Here is a 21,887-nt window from a genome sequence, read left to right as displayed (position 1 = left end):
TCCATGCTGAAGACTTCCCAGGTGTTTGAAGCTGTCTGTTGAAGGAGGGAACCCCTGGTTTTTCCAGTCGGCAGCAAGAGTAATCTGAGAGCTAACGAGAAGAAATGACGTGGTGAGACCTGACCAAGGCCGCAGAAGCAACTGTCAGCACCTGATGGTGCTAATGGAAGGGATAAAATTCAATTCAAAGGCCACATTCTGGGTTGTGCGGCGCTGGTGCAGAGGCAGCTTCTGATCAGAGTGTCACAGAGTTTAAGGGCAGAAGGGACTCCCCAGATCATCCAGTCTGACATCCTGTATCTCTCAGGTCACCACCACCACCCAACATCTGCACACTAAACCAAGCAGCCGAAATTAGATCAAAGTATTACAGCCCGCAGAAGATATCATTTTTATGTGCCACAGGCAGAGAAAAGACGGTTACTCACCTTTGTAACTGTTCTTCGAGATGTGTTGCTCATATCCATTCCAGTTAGGTGTGCGTGCCGTGCGTGCACGTTCGTCGGAAGATTTTTACCCTAGCAACTCCGGTGGGTCGGCAGGTCACCCCCTGGAGTGGCGCCGCTATGGCGCCTGATATATACCCCTGCCGGCCTGTCCTCTCCTCAGTTCCTTCTTGCCGGCTACTCCGACAGTGGGGAAGGAGGGCAGGTGTGGAATGGATATGAGCAACACATCTCGAAGAACAACAGTTACAAAGGTGAGTAACTGTCTTTTCTACTTCGAGTGATTGCTCATATCCGTTCCAGTTAGGTGATTCCCAAGCCTTACCTAGGTGGTGGGGTCGGAGAGAGACGTCGCAGAGTGCAACACGGCGGAGCCGAAGGCTGCGTCATCCCTAGATTGCTGGACCAGGGCGTAATGGGAAGCGAAGGTGTGGACAGAAGACCAGGTTGCTGCCCGGCATATTTCCTGAACGGGCACGTGAGCCAGAAAAGCAGCCAATGAGGCTTGAGCCCTGGTGGAGTGCGCAGTCACGCGGCCCGGGGGGGCGTGCGCCAATTCATAACAGGCGCGGATGCAGGACGTTATCTACGAGGAAATCCTCTGGGAGGAGACGGGTAACCCCTTGACTCGTTCCACCACCGCAACGAAGAGTTGGGGGGTTTTGCGGAATGGCTTAGTTCTCTCTATGTAAAAGGCGAGCGCCCTACGGACGTCCAGTGAGTGCAGCTGCTGCTTCCTTCGAGACGAATGGGGTTTTGGGAAGAAGACAGGTAGGAAGATCTCCTGGTTAATATGGAAACCCGATACCACCTTGAGGAGGAAGGCTGGATGTGGTCTCAGCTGCACCTTGTCTCTATGGAACATGGTATATGGGGGATCTGCCGTGAGGGCTCGAAGCTCCGAGACCCTTCTCGCTGACGTGATGGCCACAAGGAAAGCAGTCTTCCATGAGAGGTAAAGAATGGAGTAAGTCGCTAATGGTTCAAATGGAGGGGACATGAGCCAGGTCAGAACCAGGTTAAGGTCCCAGGTAGGGGCAGGGCGGCGAACCTGGGGGTAGAGACACTCCAAGCCCTTAAGGGATCTAGTCGCCATAGGGTGAGAAAATACCGAGCGGCCATCCCCGCCTGGGTGAAAGGTGGAGATGGCTGCCAGGTGAACCCTGAGAGATGATATAGCCAGGCCCTGTTGTTTGAGAGACCATATGTAGTCCAAGATTTGAGCAATGGAGACCTCGGTGGGAACGAAACTCCGTTCCGCACACCAGCAGGTGAAGCGTTTCCATTTTGCCAAATACGTTGCCCTAGTGGAAGGCTTCCTGCTGCCCAGGAGCACCTGTCACACTGGGGTAGAGCAACGGAGCTCAGACCGGGTCAGCCACTCAGGAGCCACGCCGTGAGATGGAGTGATTGCAGGTCCGGGTGATGGAGCTTGCCGTGGTTCTGACTGATCAGGTCCACATGCAGGGGCAGTGGGACAGGGTCGGCTATGGAAAGGTCCAACAGCATGGAGTACCAGTGCTGCCGAGGCCACGCTGGAACTATCATGATCACGCGGGCCCTGTCCCTGCGCACCTTCAACAAGACCTTGTGGACGAGCGGAAATGGTGGAAAGGTATAGAGCAGGTGCGTCATCCACGGAACAAGGAAGGCGTCCGCCACCGAACCCGGTGAGAGGCCTTGGAAGGGACAGAACATCTGGCATTTCCTGTTCCCGCGGGATGCGAAGAGGTCCATTTGGGGAAACCTCCACCTCCGGAAGAGCGAAAGAGCAACATCCAGGCGAAGGGACCACTCGTGGGATAGGAAGGACCTGCTGAGACGATCCACCAGCGTGTTCCGCACCCTCGGGAGAAAGGACGCAATGAGGTGAATGGAATGGGCTATACAGAAGTCCCAAAGTTGTAAGGTCTCTTGACACATGGGGGAGGATCTCGTGCCGCCCTGCTTGTTTATATAATACATGGTCGTCGTGTTGTCAGTGAACACCGAGACACAAGGGCCCTGCAGATGGTGACGGAACGCTTGACAAGCAAGGCGGACCGCTCTCAACTCCCGGACGTTGATGTGGAGGACTAGTTCGCGAGGTTACCACAGGCCCTGTGTTTGCAGGAGCCCGAGGTGAGCCCCACAACCCAGGGAAGAGGCATCTGTTGTCAGGGACACCAAGGGTTGGGGTGGATGGAACAGGAGCCCCGCACACACCATGGAAGAGTCCAGCCACCACTGAAGGAAGTCCAAGACGCCTTGTGGAATTGTGACAATCATGTCGATTGGATCTCTGGCAGGACAGTATTGGGCGTTGATCCAGGACTGGAGGGGTCTTAGGCGGAGCCTTGCATAGTTCGTGACGAACATGCAGGCCGCCATGTGGCCCAGGAGGGTAAGGCAGGTGCGCACCGAGGTTAGGGGCGCTGCTTGCAGTCTCCGCATGATGGCTGCCAAAGTTTGGAACCTCGAGGGAGGCAGAGAGGCTGTGGCAAGGGTGGAGTCCAGGATGGCACCGATAAACTCTATCCGCTGTATGGGGATTAGCGTTGACTTCTCCACATTGATCAGTAGGCCTAGGCTTACGAATAGGTTCGTGACCATGCGGATGTGCCTGAGGACTTGCGCCTCGGAAGTCCCCCGGATAAGCCAGTCGTCCAGGTAGGGAAAGATGTGAATACGACTGCGGCGAAGGTGGGCGACGACTACACCATACACTTGGTGAACACTCTTGGGGCTGTAGAAAGGCCTAACGGGAGGACTGCAAATTGGAAATGTTGCCGGTTGACCACAAACTGGAGGAACCTCCTGGGGGGTGGGAAGATGGCTATATGGAAGTAGGCATCTTGCATGTCAAGGGCGGCATACCAGTCTCCAGGATCCAGGGATGGGATAATGGTCCCCAGGGATACCATACAGAACTTCAACTTTAGTAGGTATCTGTTGAGTTCCCTCAGATCGAGAATAGGTCTCAGACCTCCCTTGGCCTTGGGGATTAGAAAGTATCGGGAATAAAACCCCTTGCCTCGCTCGAACTCGGGAACCTCCTCTATGGCTCCTTTGGTGAGGAGCGCTCGTAACTCCTGTAGGAGGAGTTGCTCATGAGAGGGGTCCCTGAAGAAGGACAAGGGAGGGAGGTGGGAGGGAGGATTTAAAGCAAATTGCAGGTGGTATCCAGATTCCCCCATGCATAAGACCCAGCAGTCCGATGTTAGCTGGGACCATGCAGGGAGGAAAAAGGAAAGGCGGTTGGAAAAAGGAGGGGATGGATCCATTAACAAAACTGGTACAACACCCTCGGGCGCACCTTCAAAGGGAAGGTTTGGGCCTGGAAGAAGGCTTGGAGGGGTTCTGGTTCTGGCCCCCTTGGTTGCCGGATTGTCTGCGGCGACCATTCCTGCCTCGCCGCCTGGCGAAGTCCTGCCTTTGCCAGGGTTGGGGGAAGGGCCGGCGTTGTTGCTATGGCCGGAAGGGTCTGCGCTAGCTAACAGGTGTATGCATCCCCAAAGAGCGCATAATGACCCTATTGTCTTTTAGGCTTTGTAGCCTAGGGTCAGTCTTGAAAGAGAACAGGACTTGGCCCTCGAATGGGAGGTCTTGGATAGTATATTGGAGTTCCAGGGGAAGGCCGGAGACCTGGAGCCATGAGATACGGTGCATAGTGACACCAGATGCCAGAGTACGCGCAGCTGAGTCCGCAGCATCTAGGGCAGCCTGCAGGGAAGTTCTTGTGTCCTTCTTGCCCTCATCAAGGATCGCAGAGAACTCCTGCCGTGCGTCCTGAGGGAGCAGCTCCTTAAATTTGTCCGCTGCGGCCCAGGTATTATAATTGTAGCGGCTAAGAAGGGCCTGCTGATTTGAGACGCGGAGCTGGAGGGCGCCCGCAGAGTAGACCTTGCGGCCGAGTAAGTCCATGCATCTCGCCTCCTTGGACTTTGGGGCCGGGGCCTGCTGACCATGTCGCTCCCTCTCGTTCACAGATTGGACGACGAGGGAGCAAGGGGAAGGGTGGACATACAGGTATTCATACACCTTTGAGGGGACCATATATTTACATTCCATCCCTCGTGCAGCGAGGGGAACAGAAGCCGGAGACTGCCAGATGGTAGTGGCGTTGGCTTGGATGGTTTTAATAAAGGGGAGGGCCACCCGAGTGGGGGCATCTGCTGATAATATGTCCACCACTGGATCCTGTATCTCCGAGACCTCCTCGGCCTGCAGGTTCATGTTCTGTGCGACACGCCTGAGGAGGTCCTGGTGTGCCCTAAGGTCAAGCGGAGGCGGACTGGTTGATGATGTCCCAGCCACCGCCTCGTCTGGAGACGATGACTAGGAGAGACCCGGGAGAAGTGGGTCTGCGGAGGGCTCTGCCTGAAGGACTGCGTCCGACTCCGCAGGCGGTTCAGGGTCTTGAGGCTGGGAAAACCCTTCCTCTGCAGTAGGAGGAGGAGGACGGGAAATCGTGGCCTCAGGAACCCTGTGCTCTGAGACAGTGGAGCGTGAGGGACCTGGCTGAGGGCCTTGGGCTTGGTGGTACGCCCAAGGTGTCCAGAACCCCCACTGCTGCGGTCCATGCTCCTGAGGCTGGGGTTCATGGAACAACGTGGCATGGACGTCTGTGTCCGGGGCATATAGGCTATCCGCCTGGGAGGACACCGATGGCTGGCGAGACGGCCGGGGGAGGGAAGGGGGGCGATCGAGGTTGGTACGGGCCCCCTGCCCCCGATGGTTGAGACCTTCTCGGTGCCGGAGACCGGTACTGGGAGTCATAATGGTGCCGAGACCGCGACTGGGACCTGCCACCAGCGTGGTGCCGGGAGGTCGACCGGGATCGGGAACACCAACGGCGTGAGCGGCTGCGGGAGTCTCGGTGCCGGTAGTTGTGACTAGAACCGGAACGGTGCCGAGAGTACCAGGAGGTGGATCTGCGTCGCGAGTACGACCGGTACCGCCGTGGTGAGCGGTGCCGGGACTGCGAGCGGTGCCTCGACCGAGACCTTCCACGGGACCTGGAGCGGTGCCGAGACCTAGGTGGAGATCAGTGCCGGCTCGTCGACTCCAGGGACGGAGGTCTCATGGCAGCCGGTTTGCCTCTAGATTGAAGAACCCGCACTGGCGGTGCCGGGGGTAGAGGCAGAGCAGACTCGGTCATCGCAATCAGGTCCCTGGCTGACGAGAATGTCTCCGGCGTAGCAGGGACAGCCAGCTCTACCACGGTTCTCACCGGGGAGCTCACCAAGACCGGACTCGATGGACCTCTCGGGCCCGGAGTCGACGGTATTACTGGCGTCGGGGCCACAGCAGGAGTTGGGGCCGGGCGGTCCGTACGAGTCTGCATCGCAGGAGTGGAAGCCGCTGATGATCTTCTGTCGGGACCCGGCGCCGGGGAAGGCCGGTGCCGAGGCGTCTTCGCAGTGCAGGCACAGTCCGGTGCCGGCACGGTGTCGGCACTCGGTGCCGAAGAAGGAGGGTTGAGAGCTGCCTCCATGAGGAGAGTCTTCAACCGATGGTCTCTCTCCTTCTTGGTCCGCGGCTTGAAAGCCTTACAAATGCAGCACTTCTCGGATATGTGCGATTCCCCAAGGCACTTTAGGCAGGCGTCATGGGGATCGCTCGTGGGCATCGGCTTTTTGCAGGCCAAGCACGGCTTGAATCCCGGCGACCCGGGCATGAGCACAGGCACCGGGTGCGGGGAAGGGCTAGAGCCCGAACCCGCTAAACTATATATACAATAACTAATTTACAACTATTAACTAAGTATTCTATACACTAACTATAACTATATACAACAAGTGAACTAGGAGAAGCTAGGTATGTGGAGGACAGCTATGCCGCGCCCCACAGTTCCAACGACCGACACAGCGGTAAGAAGGAACTGAGGAGCGGACGGGCCGGCAGGGGTATATATCAGGCACCATAGCGGCGCCACTCCAGGGGGCGACCTGCTGACCCACCAGAGTTGCTAGGGTAAAAATCTTCCGACGAACATGCACACGCGGTGCGCACACCTAACTGGAATGGATATGAGCAATCACTCGAAGAACTGGAAGGACCAAGGTACACCAGTGCCCAAGGTCCCTGCAATGGCAGGGAAACAATGAAGTGAGATATACCTAGATAATCCTGGCATGTGATTAGCACCCCACACGCTGCAGAGGAAGGTGACAAACTCCCAAGGGCACTGCCAATCTGACCTGGGGGGAAATTCCTTCCTGACCCCCACATATGGCGATCAGTTAGACACTGACCATGTAAGCAAGAACCAGCCAGCCAAGCAATGGTCATAAATGGCTGCCGGAATAGTCCCCTTGTGGAAGGGAACTCCCTACTGGCATAAATCTGATGGAGCCCGGCTTCTGCACCAGCTGCCTGCCCACCCTTGCACAGCAAGAGTGGCAGAGCTCAAGAGATGCCAGAGCTGGGTAACCAGCTCCCTGATACCTCCTCACTCCTTTGTGGCAAGTGGAGCAGATGCAGTGAGAACCTAGCCTCAAGGGTTTTTTCTACTAAAACCAGAATATTTTGATTTTTGGACAATTCCACCATATGAATCAGAGAGCCAGATTGTCCACAATCTTTCCAGTGCCAATCATTGTCAGAGAAGCCCAATCTGTATATTCTATCAGGAACGAAACAGGATTGGGTTCTAAGTGACTCTGCAATCAGCGCAACTTGGCACTTTCTGCAGATAACTGAAAGCAAAAGGGCAGAATGTCTGAGGATTACTAATGCTGAGTGACCCTTGCCATGTCTCCACGTGAGCACAGCTACTCAGTTTTTGTTTTGGTAATTAGTAAGATGCACATCCTAGCTGACTATAGCATTACTATTCTACAAGAAAGAAGTCTTAATATCAATTAGCATTACTAGCTTAGCATTACTGCTTTGTTATTCGGCAGAACACATTGCTTAATTAAATGATAATGACATTTAGGCAAATGATGGGTGCTAGTTTTGTTATATAATTGGTTAAGTGTGAAAGTTTTATTATTGCAAATTAAATTACATTGTTAGTTGTACAACATCACACTTGATCCAGTGGCTTACCCCCTAACCGGGCTGATAAAAAAAAAGAGAAGGTATTACGAATGAGACACAAAGGAGAGGGTAACCCAAGATACTTTAAAATCCTAGCAATCTAGGTCCTTATGTTTCAAGCATGCAAGGAGAATGAGTTATTAAAAAGATGCTTTGTTAAATCAGACTTGGGAATAAATGGGAAAAATTTCCATTTGGAATAGTCAGTTGTTCAATTTACAATCAATGTTGCTGGGGAATTGATGCAGCACTAGCTTTGAACTGCTTTCAATGAGCTGCTGAGTAATAATAATAAAGGAACTGAGCTGTGTTTTATGGCTTTGATTGTTTTCTCTTTGTGGATAACATGGATGTACCATGATAGATTTAGAATCCCACTGTTTGGCAATGTTCTGTAAGGAGCAGCAAGGACTACTGTTGAAGATCATTATTTCCCCCTAGGTATTCCATGTCTGGAAAATCTACTCTGGATTTTTGTGGGGCTTCTGGTATTCTAACTACTACTGTAATAGTCAACACTTATACAGCCTGTGTTGTTCCACATAAACAAATCAGTGCCAGTGGTCTGTTGTAGTCCTCAGGGCAGATCATGTGGTATTACTGATCCTTTTATATTGCCACACTCTTTTAGGTCCCAGTTCAGCACAGCATTCAAGCACTTGCTTAAATCTTTCTCTGCTTAGCAAAACACTTAAGTACATGCTCAACTTTAAACATGTGCTTAAGTCTCACTGAAATAAATGGAATGGAAGTACGTGCTTAAGTGCTTTGCTGAATAGGGTTAGATGCTAAATTGAAGCATATGGGATGTCTTGAGACAAGTTGGTCCGTTTCTAATATGCACCAGTCGATGGAGTATGTCAAGGCCATTTATTTTCCGTTCTCCATGGCACATGCTCCATGTGTCTTCATACTGGTGTATCTTGTCTTCATGCACAGGAAATCTTTTCTCACCCTTAAACTCTACTGCAAGGTTGAGTGCTCATCTCCCTGGCTCCAATGAGAGGCTATTCCTTCTAATGCCTGACCATTTAATTTTCACATTTCACGTGCTGACCTTTCATGGTGGCTTGTTTCATAGCTGCCATCTTCTGATCACTTACTGGCATGTTCTGGGTGCCCATTCTTCCACTGGGATCATTACTGTATCACTGCTGGAGTCTCCTCACCACATATCACCAACAGCTCTACCCTTCCCTGGATGATGCTCTCTATGGACGTTGTTACTGAATTATTTATCTGATTTTTGCCATGCAGGGCAACTTTAGGATGAATGCTGGCTCAAGAGAAACTAGGATACATTTAACGGACCAATCCTATTCCTTTGAAAATGTCAAACTTCATCGTCTCAGCTGGATTTACACATTGCACCAGTTTAGTCCATTCAAGATTTCAACGTCCATCCAGACCCAAAACTACAAGTACATTCATGAGGCAAGGATGTCTGATGCTTTACGCTCACAGATAAAAGTGCAAAAAAAAAAGTTGGCAGAATTTTTCCACATTTTGATTTTTCAATTATTTTTTATGTAGAAATTTCAAATTTTAATGAAAAAAAGAGAGAACGAAATTTTTGAAGAAAATATCCATTAACATTTTCCTATTTTTCAACCAGCTACATCAGGACATTAATATTAGACAAATTCACATGGGAAATATGGGGCAGCTTTTTGGAAGAGCTTTCATATGGATGTGGTGCATTCTTCATCACTCCATGTCTTTAAATCAAGATTTGATACCTTGGTAAAAGTTATGCTGTAGCTCAGTCAGAAGTGATAGGGTTTGTTGGGGGAAACACAGGGAGAAATTCTCTGCCTGCCTTATGTATGTAGGAGGTCTAGTTAGATCAGGGATCGACAACTTTTGGCAAACGGCCCATCAGGGAAATCTGCTGTGGGATGGGACGGTTTGTTTACTTGCAGCTTCTGCAGGTTTGGCCGATCGCAGCTCCACTGGCCGCGGTCTGCCGTTCCAGGTCAACGGGGGCTGCGGGAAGCAGTGGCCAGCACATCCCTTGACCCACGCCACTTCTCGCAGCCCCCATTGGCCTGCAGCAGCGAACCGCGGCCAATGGGAGCTGCGATCGGCCAAACCTGTGGACGCTGCAGGTAAACAAACCGGCCTGGCCTGTCAGCGGATTTCCCTGATGGCCCGCATGCCAAAGGTTGCCGATTCCTGGGTTAGATAATCAAGATGGTCCCTTATGGCTTTAAATCCATGAATCTGTGAACAGACATAACCACAATATGAATTTCAAGCTTAAGTGTTGTTATTTTTGTATCTGTTTCAGTGTACTTTACACGGTCCATCCATAGCCAGAGCGATGCACATTCATGTGCTGCAATAGAACTTGAGGTCTGAATATACATAATTTACATTTTATGGTTTACTTGACTTCTAATGTCAAGTTTATAGTTAATAATCTGACCATCTGGGCCTAACAAGATAGTCAGTTCTTCACTGGTGCCTGACCTTTTTCCCCCTTAAGCATTATTAGCTCTGACTCTATCAATTCAAAGCTCACTGCGATCAGGAACATTATTTCTCTGTCATTTGTTGATCAATAGAATTCCTAGCTTTGTTTGCATACAATCTGCAGGCCTTTGTAAAGTCATTCTGTTTATTCCAGTTTGATCACCAACACCTTTTGCAGGGCAAATTTGGTCATCTGCTTAATTTCTGACAGTGCCTGTCCAATTTCAGAGCCTTGGGTATGAACCCCCATGGGTATATAATTTGGAGTATCGTTCTCCACCTTGATTTCAGTGGCTGCTGTTTTTAGCTGGGCTTCTGTTAACTCATTAGCTCTAGCTATCTCCATAGCTTTTTCTAGGGAAAGCATGGCTCCTACACAGGGAAGTTTCTCTTATTTACACCAACTATACAGTCTCTCACTGTCCCATCAACATCTGTGATATCACTGTAATCTTACATTTTCTTACAGACTAGTCAAATGTCTCTGACTCCTTGTACTTTGCTGTGGAGTTTTGAACTATCAAAAACTGGATTTATTTTGGCATAGTATATGCTTTATATTTATCAAAGCAAGTTCTCAGTGTTTTCCAATCTTCTGCGCCAATGGACCGCATGCTGAAAGTGTCTCTGCTTTTGCCCCTGTCCACAGTCTTGGATAGCGGCATTTGTTTCTTATTCAGATTTGCCTTTTTATGGTCCAGAAAATGTCAGTTCCACAAGCTGTTTGAATCTTTGTCGTGTTTCTGGATGGCTGCCTGATTCCTAGTCCATTTTGAATGCAGGGAAGCCAGCAATATCCATGGTGTTCTGCTCCTCTCCACTAGAAGCCTAAGACAAAAAAAGTCTCAATCTTCCTCTCACTCTCTCCGGAAGGAAGGGTTTCAGCATGGTTCAGTGCAAATAAAACTAATGGGATTCATGCAGTTTAGAGTAGCAGATCCTGTTACTTATACAAATGTACTCCCCCCCGCCATCACCTCTAGGAAGGCCTGTGTATTGCATAACAGGAAGGCCTGCTTGATATCTGATTGCCTCCCGCCCAGTCTTTATAATTGTACCAATAGCTCCTATAAAACAGATGTTGGTAGCAATGTTTGTGAATAAACTCAGTCCACCGCTGTCCCAGAATGTTTTTAAGATCTATGAAGTCATCATAGTACTGTCATGCATGGGCATGGGTGTATGTATACCAATGCCATCTACTGGCTAGAATCAGAACTGCTTCACTGTGTGTCATAGGTACAATACTGCTGGTGGAGAGTGTCTTTTATGTCAGCTGTTTTGAACTTGTGCTTTGGAAGAAGCAGGGTCTTATTTCTGTCCCTGCTGCCAGCATGAAGCTCTGAGTGACCATGGTGAGCAGCACCATGACAACTGGGAAGGCCTAGATCTTACGCTATACTGCAGGAAGTCCTGGCTCCTCCATGTAGCAGTGAGGATGGGCCAATCCTCAGCTGGTGCCAACCAGCATCGTTCTATTGATTCTTCTCCAGGATCTGGCCCAGCATTATTCTACCCACCAGGGAAGGTTCCTCAATGTGCACTGCAACTGTTCACCTGCTTTGTCACTTACATGTGGGAGGGGGCCCTGTGGAAGCAGGAGGGGACATGTTAGCCCAGTCAATGCAAGAATTAGAAAGCTACAGATGGTACTTGTAGAAAGGCCTTTTATTTCCATTACACACTAGAAGCAGCCCCAAGGCGCCTGCAAGACACTGAAATCAATAGCCAGATTCTAGGCACAGTAGCAGCCAGGGATCTTTCTGAATTAATTTTTTTCGTTGTTTTCCTTTGTAAAGTCCTGATCTCTGCTAAGTGCTAGCTGGCTGCAGGCCCTGCTGGGAGACATGAAATCAATTACCCTGATGCTTTTGACTGAACTGTGCTTGGCTAGTCACCAGCCCCTATGCTGCTTCTGTACCTCATCTTAGCTCCTCATTCAGATGTGCAACTAAGCTGGGTACGACATGCTGCCCAGGTGGGAATTTCTACTGGGATAAGATGGACCTTTTTGAACCCACAGATGCCATTGTGAGATTAGCCAGTTCCAACTGGCATCCTGGCTGGATGCACAAATCTGACACCAGTGGTGCTGGAACAATTTTCATAGTGGGGGTGCTGAAGGCGGAAACCACGTATTTGGGTTTCATCACTGCTTCAGGCTACTACACCCCCAACACCCCTAGTTCCTGCACCAATGTATTTTTTAGAGGGATACAGCAGGGTGTCTCCGCTAATATCAATAATAATAACAAAAAGCAACCAACTACAAAGTGGCTGTGTCATAAAAATAAAAATTTATTGTAAACACAGCTGTAATGAGTCAAAACCCAATGTAACGATTGCTTCAACAGAAAGGGATGGATTAATCAAATCATGAGTGCAGTGAGAAAGGAAAGGAATGTCAGATCTGAACTCAAAGAACAAGCCATGGATCGAATCAACTGTCTGTCTGATTGATACTCTTATTTCTAGGGCAACTACCACCCTTCTATGGAAAACCTAGGTTTGAGTTCCTTGGGATTAAACTAACCTGCCTCTCTATCGCCTTTGCACTGGAAATTGGGCCTGGAATAAATCCTCCTGGGATTGTCATATGGATTTTTAAATGGTGCAACAAGATGGTAATAGTCTCATCTCTGTCTGGACCTCGATGCCAGTGTCCCCTCTCACAACACTGGTATGTAGAAGAGATCTTGTATTCCTCAGCAAAAATAAAGAAAAAAACAAACACTAGGGTACTGTGCTAAACAGCCTCTGGGCTGCCTTTAACGGGACACTGTCACTTTAAAAATCATGGCCCAGCCCTGGAGTGGCGAATAGTGAAGCAGCACTCGGTTCGGCTGAGAAAGGTGGCGTGTGAAAGTGGATTTAGGCCACTTCTTTATCCCACTGATCTGGGGCCACCTGCGCACTGGTGTGCCCACAACTCCAATAGGGCATTCCAGCATCTAGCGATTGCTGGGACCCAGGGATGCTCCAGTCACCTCCCTTTTCCACAGCCACATGCCCTGTGCTGTTGGCTGGCAGGTGAGGTTGTTTGGGAGCCACTATGGCAGTGCCTCGCCAGCTGAGGACGGTCCAGTGCAGGTGTCATTCACCAGAGGCCATGCAAGTTGTGTGTTGCATCCTTAGGGTCTGATCCAATGCTCATTGAAGTCAATGGATAGACTTGTAGAGGAAACCCTGGCCCCAATGAAGTCAGTACGAGTTTTGCCAATGTCTACAGTGGGGCCAGGATGTCACCTCTGTTGACCTCAACGTGCACTGGCTTAGGCACTGTGTAGACTTGAGAATCTGGCCCCTTATTTGCTTGGGCACCTACAAAATCCTGACCTTTATCACACCACCATGCTATTTACTTTGCCCTAGGGTGTTTGCAGTACAATACTTGCAATGGGGAAACATCACCAACGCTGCCGGAACATCAGCAACCACCTATAGTAACAGGCATGACTGCAATAGTGCCTGCTGTCTGACATTGGTTTACTTTTCACATTTCTCTCCACTAGTCGGTGTGAATTTCAGGTTCCCGTGCAGGGCACAATGCTGCAATGTGTGAATTGCAGAACCTGCATGCGAAGTTTGACATCTAAGCCAACAACACACCTCTATCCCCAGCTTTCACTGGGACACACCTCGATTTGTAAAACCTTACAGATCTAACTAGCATGTGCTGTCTTTAACTCGAAAAGAGAGCCTGGTATATCAGAGAAGCTTGAGAGCAAAGCAGTTATCTCACAGTGAATAATTCATTAGACAACATAGTTCATGAGCAGGCGTTGCAGCTATCTATGAGTGGTTTACGATATTCTCAAGCGTAACTGTAATCTGAAATTATTCACTGACTCATTTCTGCAAATAACCCTTGGTTTGTAGTTGTGCATGACCAGTTATTAGAAGTCTGAGAAGCATTGATTAGTTTTGTTTGGTCACATAAATCACATGGTAGGTGCCTGTTTCCTGACTGGATGAACGTTAATCCTTAGGATTGGATTTGTAGGGCACCTGACATTGATGTTTCAGAATTCAACATGGCCTTTCTACACAGATCCTTTAACGGTCACTTTAAAATTTGCTGTTTCCATGGTAACCTCAGTTGTTCAAATATCTGCAGAAAGTAATTGCAAAAGGGCCATGGACATAAGCAAAGCAGATTCAATTGTTTATTCAAGTGACTGTACCAAGAAGATTTTTTAAGGTATTCACCTAGTGCTAGTAGATGCCTGTAGCTAATTAGGGGAATTCCTAGAGAAGAGAGCATCACAACCCACCTATGCCTAAAATGAATATCTTTCACATGCCCTCTTGGGTGACCAGACAGCAAATGTGAAAAATTGGGATGGGGGTGGGGGGTAATAGGAGCCTATATGAGAAAAAGACCCAAAAATCGCGACTGTCCCTATAAAATCGGGACATCTGGTCACCCTATGCCTTCGCTGCTGTTATTCTGCAAAGCGCCTGCAGGTTTAGAAGTGTGATGTGGGTTTGATTCCAGGGCTTTAAGTGGAAAAGGCATTATTAGAACACAGCCCTCTAATGGTTTAAAATCACAGAGGAAATGGATTTATTTGCATCTCACTATTTAGTCAGAGCAGGGGGAGTTACAGTACAATAGAATAATTACAGAAAGCAGATTAGCACTTCAAGGTAATAATCTTTCTCCCTCTCCTTTTAGCCTGTCTCAGCCATTGCAGTTCTAAGATTAGCATATGCCTCATTCTGTGCCAGACACTCTGGCTCTGAATCCCTGTCTCTGCATGTGGATATAATTTAAAGATAGGTGGCAACAGCCTCTCCTAGCACATTCCAGCCTTAAGATACAGGTGGACCCTGCTTGACTGTACCAGTGGGATATCTTTCCCTTTTCCTCCTTTGAGGAAGGGATGGGGGCATTTTCGGTAACTTTGGGCAGCCATCTTGAATTTCACAAGAAGTCACAATTTGTGGATGAATTCACTGGGTGGGTGGGTGGAAGTTCTACAAGAGAACTGTTTTCACAGCAGATGTTTGCGCTACGTGGCAGGAACCAGGAGTGGGTCTGCTTTTACAGTGGAGGAGGACTTGGGACCTTATTCATAAAGTTCTTTAAAGCCGAGGAGACTGTCTGACTCAGGGGACTCATAATGCCATACAGAGCATTTCCTGTCCAAGTCGCCAGTTCAAATTTGGGGGGTCAGCGAGGGAGAGCTACCTGGGGGGGTCTCATTCTGGTTCATAGCAGATGAGTATCAACATCACAAACTGCCATCGTATTTGTCATTCTTGTGGCCAGTCTCAGGTGAGTGGCTGAGGACTAAAAGTGCCATAGACAAAGAACTACTCTCTCATCCCAACGGTAGGCATTCCCTCCCTGGGTTGAAGCACACTGTCAGCGGCAAACTGCGTGCTCTATCGCTGAATGTTCAGTGTTTGTCTGTGGAGAGACAGAGGGCTTTGGTTCTCAGGGCTGTTAATCTGGCCTCTTTAAGGAGCACTGAATGCACACACACGAAACGAGGCTGCCTTGAATTCATCTGGCAGTTGGGAACACACTTCACTCCAGTGTATTACCGTCTTTCAAACATTAATAGCTAGTCAAAGACAAAAAGTCAATCAAAGGATGTTTATCATTCTATTACTGATGTATTAATGCCACAGTCTGCCCACAAACAGAAGGGGCGTGGATGCAAGGAAGAACCAGAATGGTTATTCATGATGGAGATCAGGTATTTTTTTACATAGCAAGCATAACAGAAACCTAGTGGGATGATGCTCATAAGTAGAATGGACTGGGGTGCAATCCACATAGACGAAATAGGAGGATATGAATATACCACTATCTCTTCACAAGTATTTGCAACCTTGGCAAGACATAACTAGACAATGGAGAGAGTGTGGTGATGGAATTATTTTGGTAAGAATGCAGAGGATGGAAGATCAAGGAGGAATGACAGGTGGCATCTGCCACAGACTACCAGGACTGGACAAGAGCAAGAACCAACCTGTGAGGCTCTCCGAACCACAGGATGCTGTACTCTCCGGGGATTTTAATTGCTCAGATACCTGCTGAACAACAACTACAGCCAAACAGGCTTCATCAAAGAGGCTCCTGAGTTATATAGGTGGATGCTAAAGTAGAAACTCCAAGCAAAGGGGAAGTCGTCATGGATCAGCTACTTCCCAAGAGAAAGGAGCAGAGAGAATCAAAAGCAAGCTTGGAACCAACCACCATGTGCTACTTGAATTCAGCAGAGTAAGCAATGGGATCACTCGGGGCAGCAACACAAGGGTGTCTAACTTCAGGAGGGCAGATTCTCAGGAATTACCAAGGCTGTGGGAGGAGATATTAAAATCCACCAGCAGAGAAGGCAGTTGGGGAATCCCAAACAAACCCATCATAATTCCAGTTCCACAGACTAGACTGGCTCTACAAATACAGGATGCAAGGAAAGGGCTGCTGAGAGATCTGAGGTTAGAAGAACCTGCCCCAGAGGTGGGGAGGAAACCATGGAAAGACACACAGAGTTCAGTTACTGTTCACAGAGGAAGGATCAACACATCAATAAAGCTGGTGACTCAATGCTAAAGGGGCAAAGGGCTTTTATAAATATAAAGGGGAAAATAAACTCTGTTAGTATTTATTATTTGCATGACTATAATGCCCAGCCTCCCTAACTGAGATTAGAGCTCCAGGGTGCTAGGTGGTGTTCAGAGGCATTGCAAGAGACAGTCCTGGCTCAAAGAGCTTGGAGACTAACTAGACAAGGCAGAGAAAGGGTGGGAATGGGAACGGAGACACAGATAAATGAAGTAGCTTGGGATATTCGTTGGATCGCTGCCTCTCAAACAGACCCATTTATAACTGAGAGGGGAGAATGAAATTAACGAGGGCTCAAAAATAGCTGAGAACCTGAACTGCTTTGTTTGGATGTTTCCAGAAAAATAAAGAAAAGAAGTTGGAAAAACATGGAAACCAGGAGTCCTCGTTAAAACAACAATTATCGATAAAGACCAGATGAGGGAACACTTGGAAAATCTGTACTGATATCAGTCGGCTAATCTGGATGACATGAATGCTAGGGTATCCACTGTCCATGGAAGTCAATGGGAGCATCTCCACAGAGGTAAATGAGTATTGGATCAGGCCTTAAAGGAATCAGCACACAAACCATCTCACCGACAATGAATTTTGAAAAGTTGTGGGAAAATCTAGGAAGTATCAGAAGACTGGCAAAAAGCAAACCTAATATTGAATTTCCGTAAAGGAAAAGAGAGCAAGCCGAGAGATTACAAGACCGTAAAGCTATTCATATGTAAATGAATAGAACAAATAGACAGAAAAATAAACAACCTGGTACTACAGTGGAACCACGTGCAATTGGGCCAGTTACACTTGATTGCTTTTGTGATACAGTTACAGAATTCGTAGAGGTTGGGAAAGCAGAGGATGGGAACTACTTGTAGTTTAGGCAAACATTTGATACAGTGTCCTATAAAATCTCACTCCTCAGTTAATTCAGACTGTTTGGATTATGGACTCTGGCATGTGGGCTGCAAACTGCCTGAAGGACCAGAAAGACGAGGTTATGGTAAAGAGCAAAGCATTGAGTATCCAAGGGGCGAGTTTTGAGCTGGGTGACCCACAAACTGGTGTTAGGTTTGGTCTATATTTAACATGTTCATTAAAGATCTAGAAGAGGGAATAAGCAGCACATTGATGGATTCAGGAGATGATTCCAAATGGTGCATTTCTGAATACCTCTGTGGAGAGACCATTCATACAAAGACACCTGGAGGTTTAGAAACAAGGACAAAAAAATAACAGCATGAGATTTGAAAAACCTCAAGCTAATGCATCATGGGGATGGAATGATGTGAACCAGAGATACTTCTTTCAGATACTAGCCGTGTTAGTCTGTATCAGCAAAAAGAGCAAAGAGTACTTGTGGCACCTTAGAGACTAACAAATTTATTTGGGCATAAGCTTTCATGGGCTAAAACCCACTTCATTGGATGCATGCAGTGGAAAATACAGTAGGAAGATATATATACACAGAGAACATGAAAAAATAGGTGTTGCCATACCAACTCTAATTAGACTAATTAATTATCTGTTATCAGCAGAAGAAAAAAACATTTGTAGTGATAATCAGGATGGATGGTGTCGCTGATGTGATTAGGTTCTATGATGGTTTCCCTTGAAAAGATATATGGACAGAGTTGGCAACAGGCTTTGTTGCAAGGATAGGTTCCTGGGTTAGTGTATTTGTTGTGTGGTTGCTTGTATTTGCTTCAGGTTGGGGGGCTGTCTGTAAGCGAGACCTGGCCTGCCTCCCAAAATCTGTGAGAGTGAGGGATCGTCATTCAGGATAGGTTGTACATCCTTGATGATGCACTGGAGAGGTTTTAGTTGGTTTAGTTTAGGCTGTAGGTGACGGCTAGTGGTGTTCTGTTACTTTCTTTGTTGGGCCTGTCCTGCAGTAGGTGACTTCTGGGTATTCTTCTGGCTTCGTCAATCTGTTTCTTCACTTCAGCAGGTGGGTATTGTAGTTTTAAGAATGCTTGATAGAGATCTTGTAGGTGTTTGTCTCTGTCTGAGGGACTGGAGCAAATGCAGTTGTATCTTACAGCTTAGCTGTAGACAGTGGATTGTATGATGTGGTCTGGGTGAAAGCTGCAGGCATGTAGGTAAGTATAGCAGTCAGTAGGTTTCCGGTATAGGGTGGTGTTTATGTGACCATCACTTATTAGCACTGTAGTGTCCAGGAAGTGGATCTCTTGTGCGGACTGATGCAGGCTGAGGTTGATGGTGGGATGGAAATTGTTGAAATCTTGGTGAAATTCCTCAAGGGCTTCTTTTCCATGGGTCCAGATGATGAAGATGTCATCAATGTAGCGCAAGTAGAGTAGGGCATTAGGCAACGAAAGCTGAGGAAGCATTGTTCTATGTTAGCCATAAAAATGTTGGCATACTGTGGGGCCATGCAGGTACTCATAGCAGTGCAGCTGACTTGAAGGTATATATTGTCCTCAAATGTGAAATAGTTGTGGGTGGGGACAAAGTCACAAAATTCAGCCACCAGGTTTGCTGTGACATTACTGGGGATACTGTTCCTGATGGCTTGTAGTCCATCTTTGTGTGGAATGTTGGTGTAGTCTACATCCATAGTGGCCAGGATGGTGTTTTCTGGAAGATCACTAATGGATTGTAGTTTCCTCAGGAAAGTGGTGTCTCAAAGATAGCTGGGAATGCTGGTAGCAAACGGCCTGAGGAGAGAGTCTACATAGCCAGACAATCCTGCTATCGGGGTGCCAATGCCTGAGACAATGGGTCATCCAGGATTTCCAGGTTTATGGATCTTGGGTAGCAGATAGAATACCCCTGGTTGAGGCTCTAGGGGTGTGTCTGTGCAGATTTGTTCCTGTGCTTTTTCAGGGAGTTTCTTGAGCAAATTGTGTAGTTTCTTTCGGTAACCCTCAGTGGGATCAGAGGGTAATGGCCAGTAGAAGGTGGAGTTACAGAGCTGCCTAGCAACCTCTTGTTCATATTCCAACCTATTCATGATGACAACAGCACCTCCTTTGTCTGCCTTTTTTATTATGATGTCAGAGTTGTTCCTGAGGCTGTGGATGGCGTTGTGTTCTGCATGGCTGAGGTTATGGGGCAAGTGATACTGCTTTTCCACAATTTCAGTGTGTGCACGGAGGTATTGGCAGGGATTTAGAGGTGTCTGTGGACAGCAAGTTAGACCTGAACTTGCAATGTAATTCCACAGCAAGCAATGCCAATGCAGATTCGGGCTGCATATACAGAGGTCTCTCATCCCACAGCAGAGAGGTAACAATCCTACTACTCTCTCTATAGATCTGTGCCTGGAATATTGCTTCAGTTCTGGGTGCCCTGTTACCAGAAGGATTGTGCCAATTTAGAGGCAGATAAGAGGGCTGCTAGAGGAATAATCAGGGGCCAGTGGCAGAGACTGATGGGGAGAGATTAAAAGTACTAAGGCCTGGCTAAGTCGCAACTGAAGAGGGATGACATGCTAACAGTCCACAGATCTCAGCAGGATGTTCACACCAAGGAGACAGACCATCTGCTTTGAACAGTACATGCGGGTTAGGGGGAGAGACTCAATCATGGACTGATATTAAGAAAGGGAACCTTTAGGTTCAGTATCAAGAATACTTCCTGACAGTGAGTTCTTGGGGAAGCATCTCCCAGGGGACGATGAAGATCCTAGCGCTTGTGACTCTGCAACCATGATGAGACACATCCCTAGTGAATGGAATCAGTCATCATTCACTGGCAGAGAGAAGGGTCTCTTCTGAATCCAGCCCCTAGGATTCTATGGAGATCACCTGTGTTTGCGATTGCCAGGCACAGCTGGAGAATCTGGCCAAGCCAACAGAGGCTGAAAGGCCTCGGAGGTGATATTCTCAAAACAGTTCCTTCCTGCAGCCTCTCTCAGAAGGCATGGCCGCTTGTGGAGGTGAGGGGCTGACTGCAGGGGTTCAGTGAGGGCTAAAGCAGTGCCAGCTCCTGCCAGTGCGCCTCTGTCTCGATTGCAGCACCTCTGCTGCTCCCACCGGGCCCTCAAACAGCATTGTCAATGCTCTCCAGTCCTGATTGACACTTTTTCAGTTCAATTCGATGAGGCTTCATTGGCATGCCAAGTTATTCCAATGTTGCTGATGTGTAAGAAAGAGACAGACCCCTCGGGTACCTGTCAGAGGGGTATGACCACCCAGGACATGTCCATGTCTGTTCCTGGTCTGGTGGCAGACAGAATTTCCTGCTACTCATGTCCTGAATCTCCACCCAGCTCATTCATCTCAGTCCCAACCTGCAACCCCACATCTGGTCAAAGCACACAGTATCACAGTAGTACTTAGGAACCCCAACCAGGACCAGAGCTCCAGACACTTTACAAACACATAGCGAGCCAGTCCCTACTCAAGGCAGCTTACACTCTAAGTGGACAAGACAGACACAGGGGAAACAGAGGGGAATTGACTGGCCCAAGGTCACCCAGCAGGCCAGCGGCAGAGCTAGGACTAGAACCCAGGTCTTCTGACTCCCAGTCCAGTGCACTCTCTACTTGACCCAGTGTCCAGGAGACATTAATGATGAGATCAACCAACACATTTGCACTCATGCCACCTGAAGACAAGTCCTCAGAGGAGCCCTGACCCTTAGCCTCTGAGCCTCCTCGTGTGAACCTCCCTGCTAGCCCTTCTCCCAGCTGAAGACCATGACTCCTTCTGCACCTGCCCTGGGAGGAAGTTGTGCCTACCTTGGCATCCAGGATGCTGGTCTCCACTCGTGCCACACCCTGGTTTTCCCTGAACAGCTGGATCTTGCTGACCTTGCTGAACTCTGACAACACCGTGGTGAGGTTGGTCTTCAGGTCGATGACATGACTGATACCGTGGCGGGGGCCCACCAGGAGCATGGTGGCCGGCTGCTTCTCGTCCTGAGAGGGAGGCCACCCCAGCCGAATCAAAAGAGAGAGACACACGTGTGAAAAAATGCCATGCAGCTGTATGTGAAAAGGCTGCCTGCCCAATCCCAGCTGAGCTCTGTTCCTTACACCGAGCCAAGCCTGTAGCTAAGACGTTATTTACTCAGCTGGCTGAAGTCCACCCTGAATCTGGGCTGGGGGGAGAGGTCACAGCACCAGAGATACTTAATGCATGGCAAGGGGGGCAGCCAATGTTGAGAACACACCTGGAGCTTGCCAACAGTTTAGCTCCCTTTTCCGCAGTGCTGGGAATGGCACCTCGGAACAGCATGCAGGTTGCCAAGACTATTTAAAAATAAATAGCAGAACTGATTGTCTGCATGAAATATTCAGGCCTGTTGTCATGCTACAGAAAAGTAAAAGCATGTTACAGAGATGGCAGGTTTTAAATCACCTCTGAGGAGGAGGAAGCCAGTGAAAGGGGAGGACGATGAGA

At 48.5% G+C, this 21,887-nt stretch overlaps 1 protein-coding gene across 3 annotated transcripts in view; it reads right to left on the bottom strand.

Annotated features, from left to right (window-relative positions):
* FRMPD3 (FERM and PDZ domain containing 3) overlaps positions 1-21,887 on the bottom strand; it is a 166,067-nt gene that overhangs the window by 17,172 nt on the left and 127,008 nt on the right. For all 3 annotated transcript variants that reach the window (XM_030575801.1, XM_030575800.1, XM_030575799.1), the window contains exon 13: positions 21,224-21,403. In XM_030575801.1, coding sequence (XP_030431661.1) covers positions 21,224-21,403 — 180 coding nt within the window. The remainder of the gene's footprint in view (positions 1-21,223; positions 21,404-21,887) is intronic.

Source organism: Gopherus evgoodei, chromosome 9 (genome assembly GCF_007399415.2).
Source record: "Gopherus evgoodei ecotype Sinaloan lineage chromosome 9, rGopEvg1_v1.p, whole genome shotgun sequence".
Lineage (NCBI taxonomy): Eukaryota > Metazoa > Chordata > Testudines > Testudinidae > Gopherus > Gopherus evgoodei.
The sequence above is the reverse complement of the archived record's forward strand: the minus strand, read 5'-3'. Positions and strand labels throughout refer to the sequence as shown.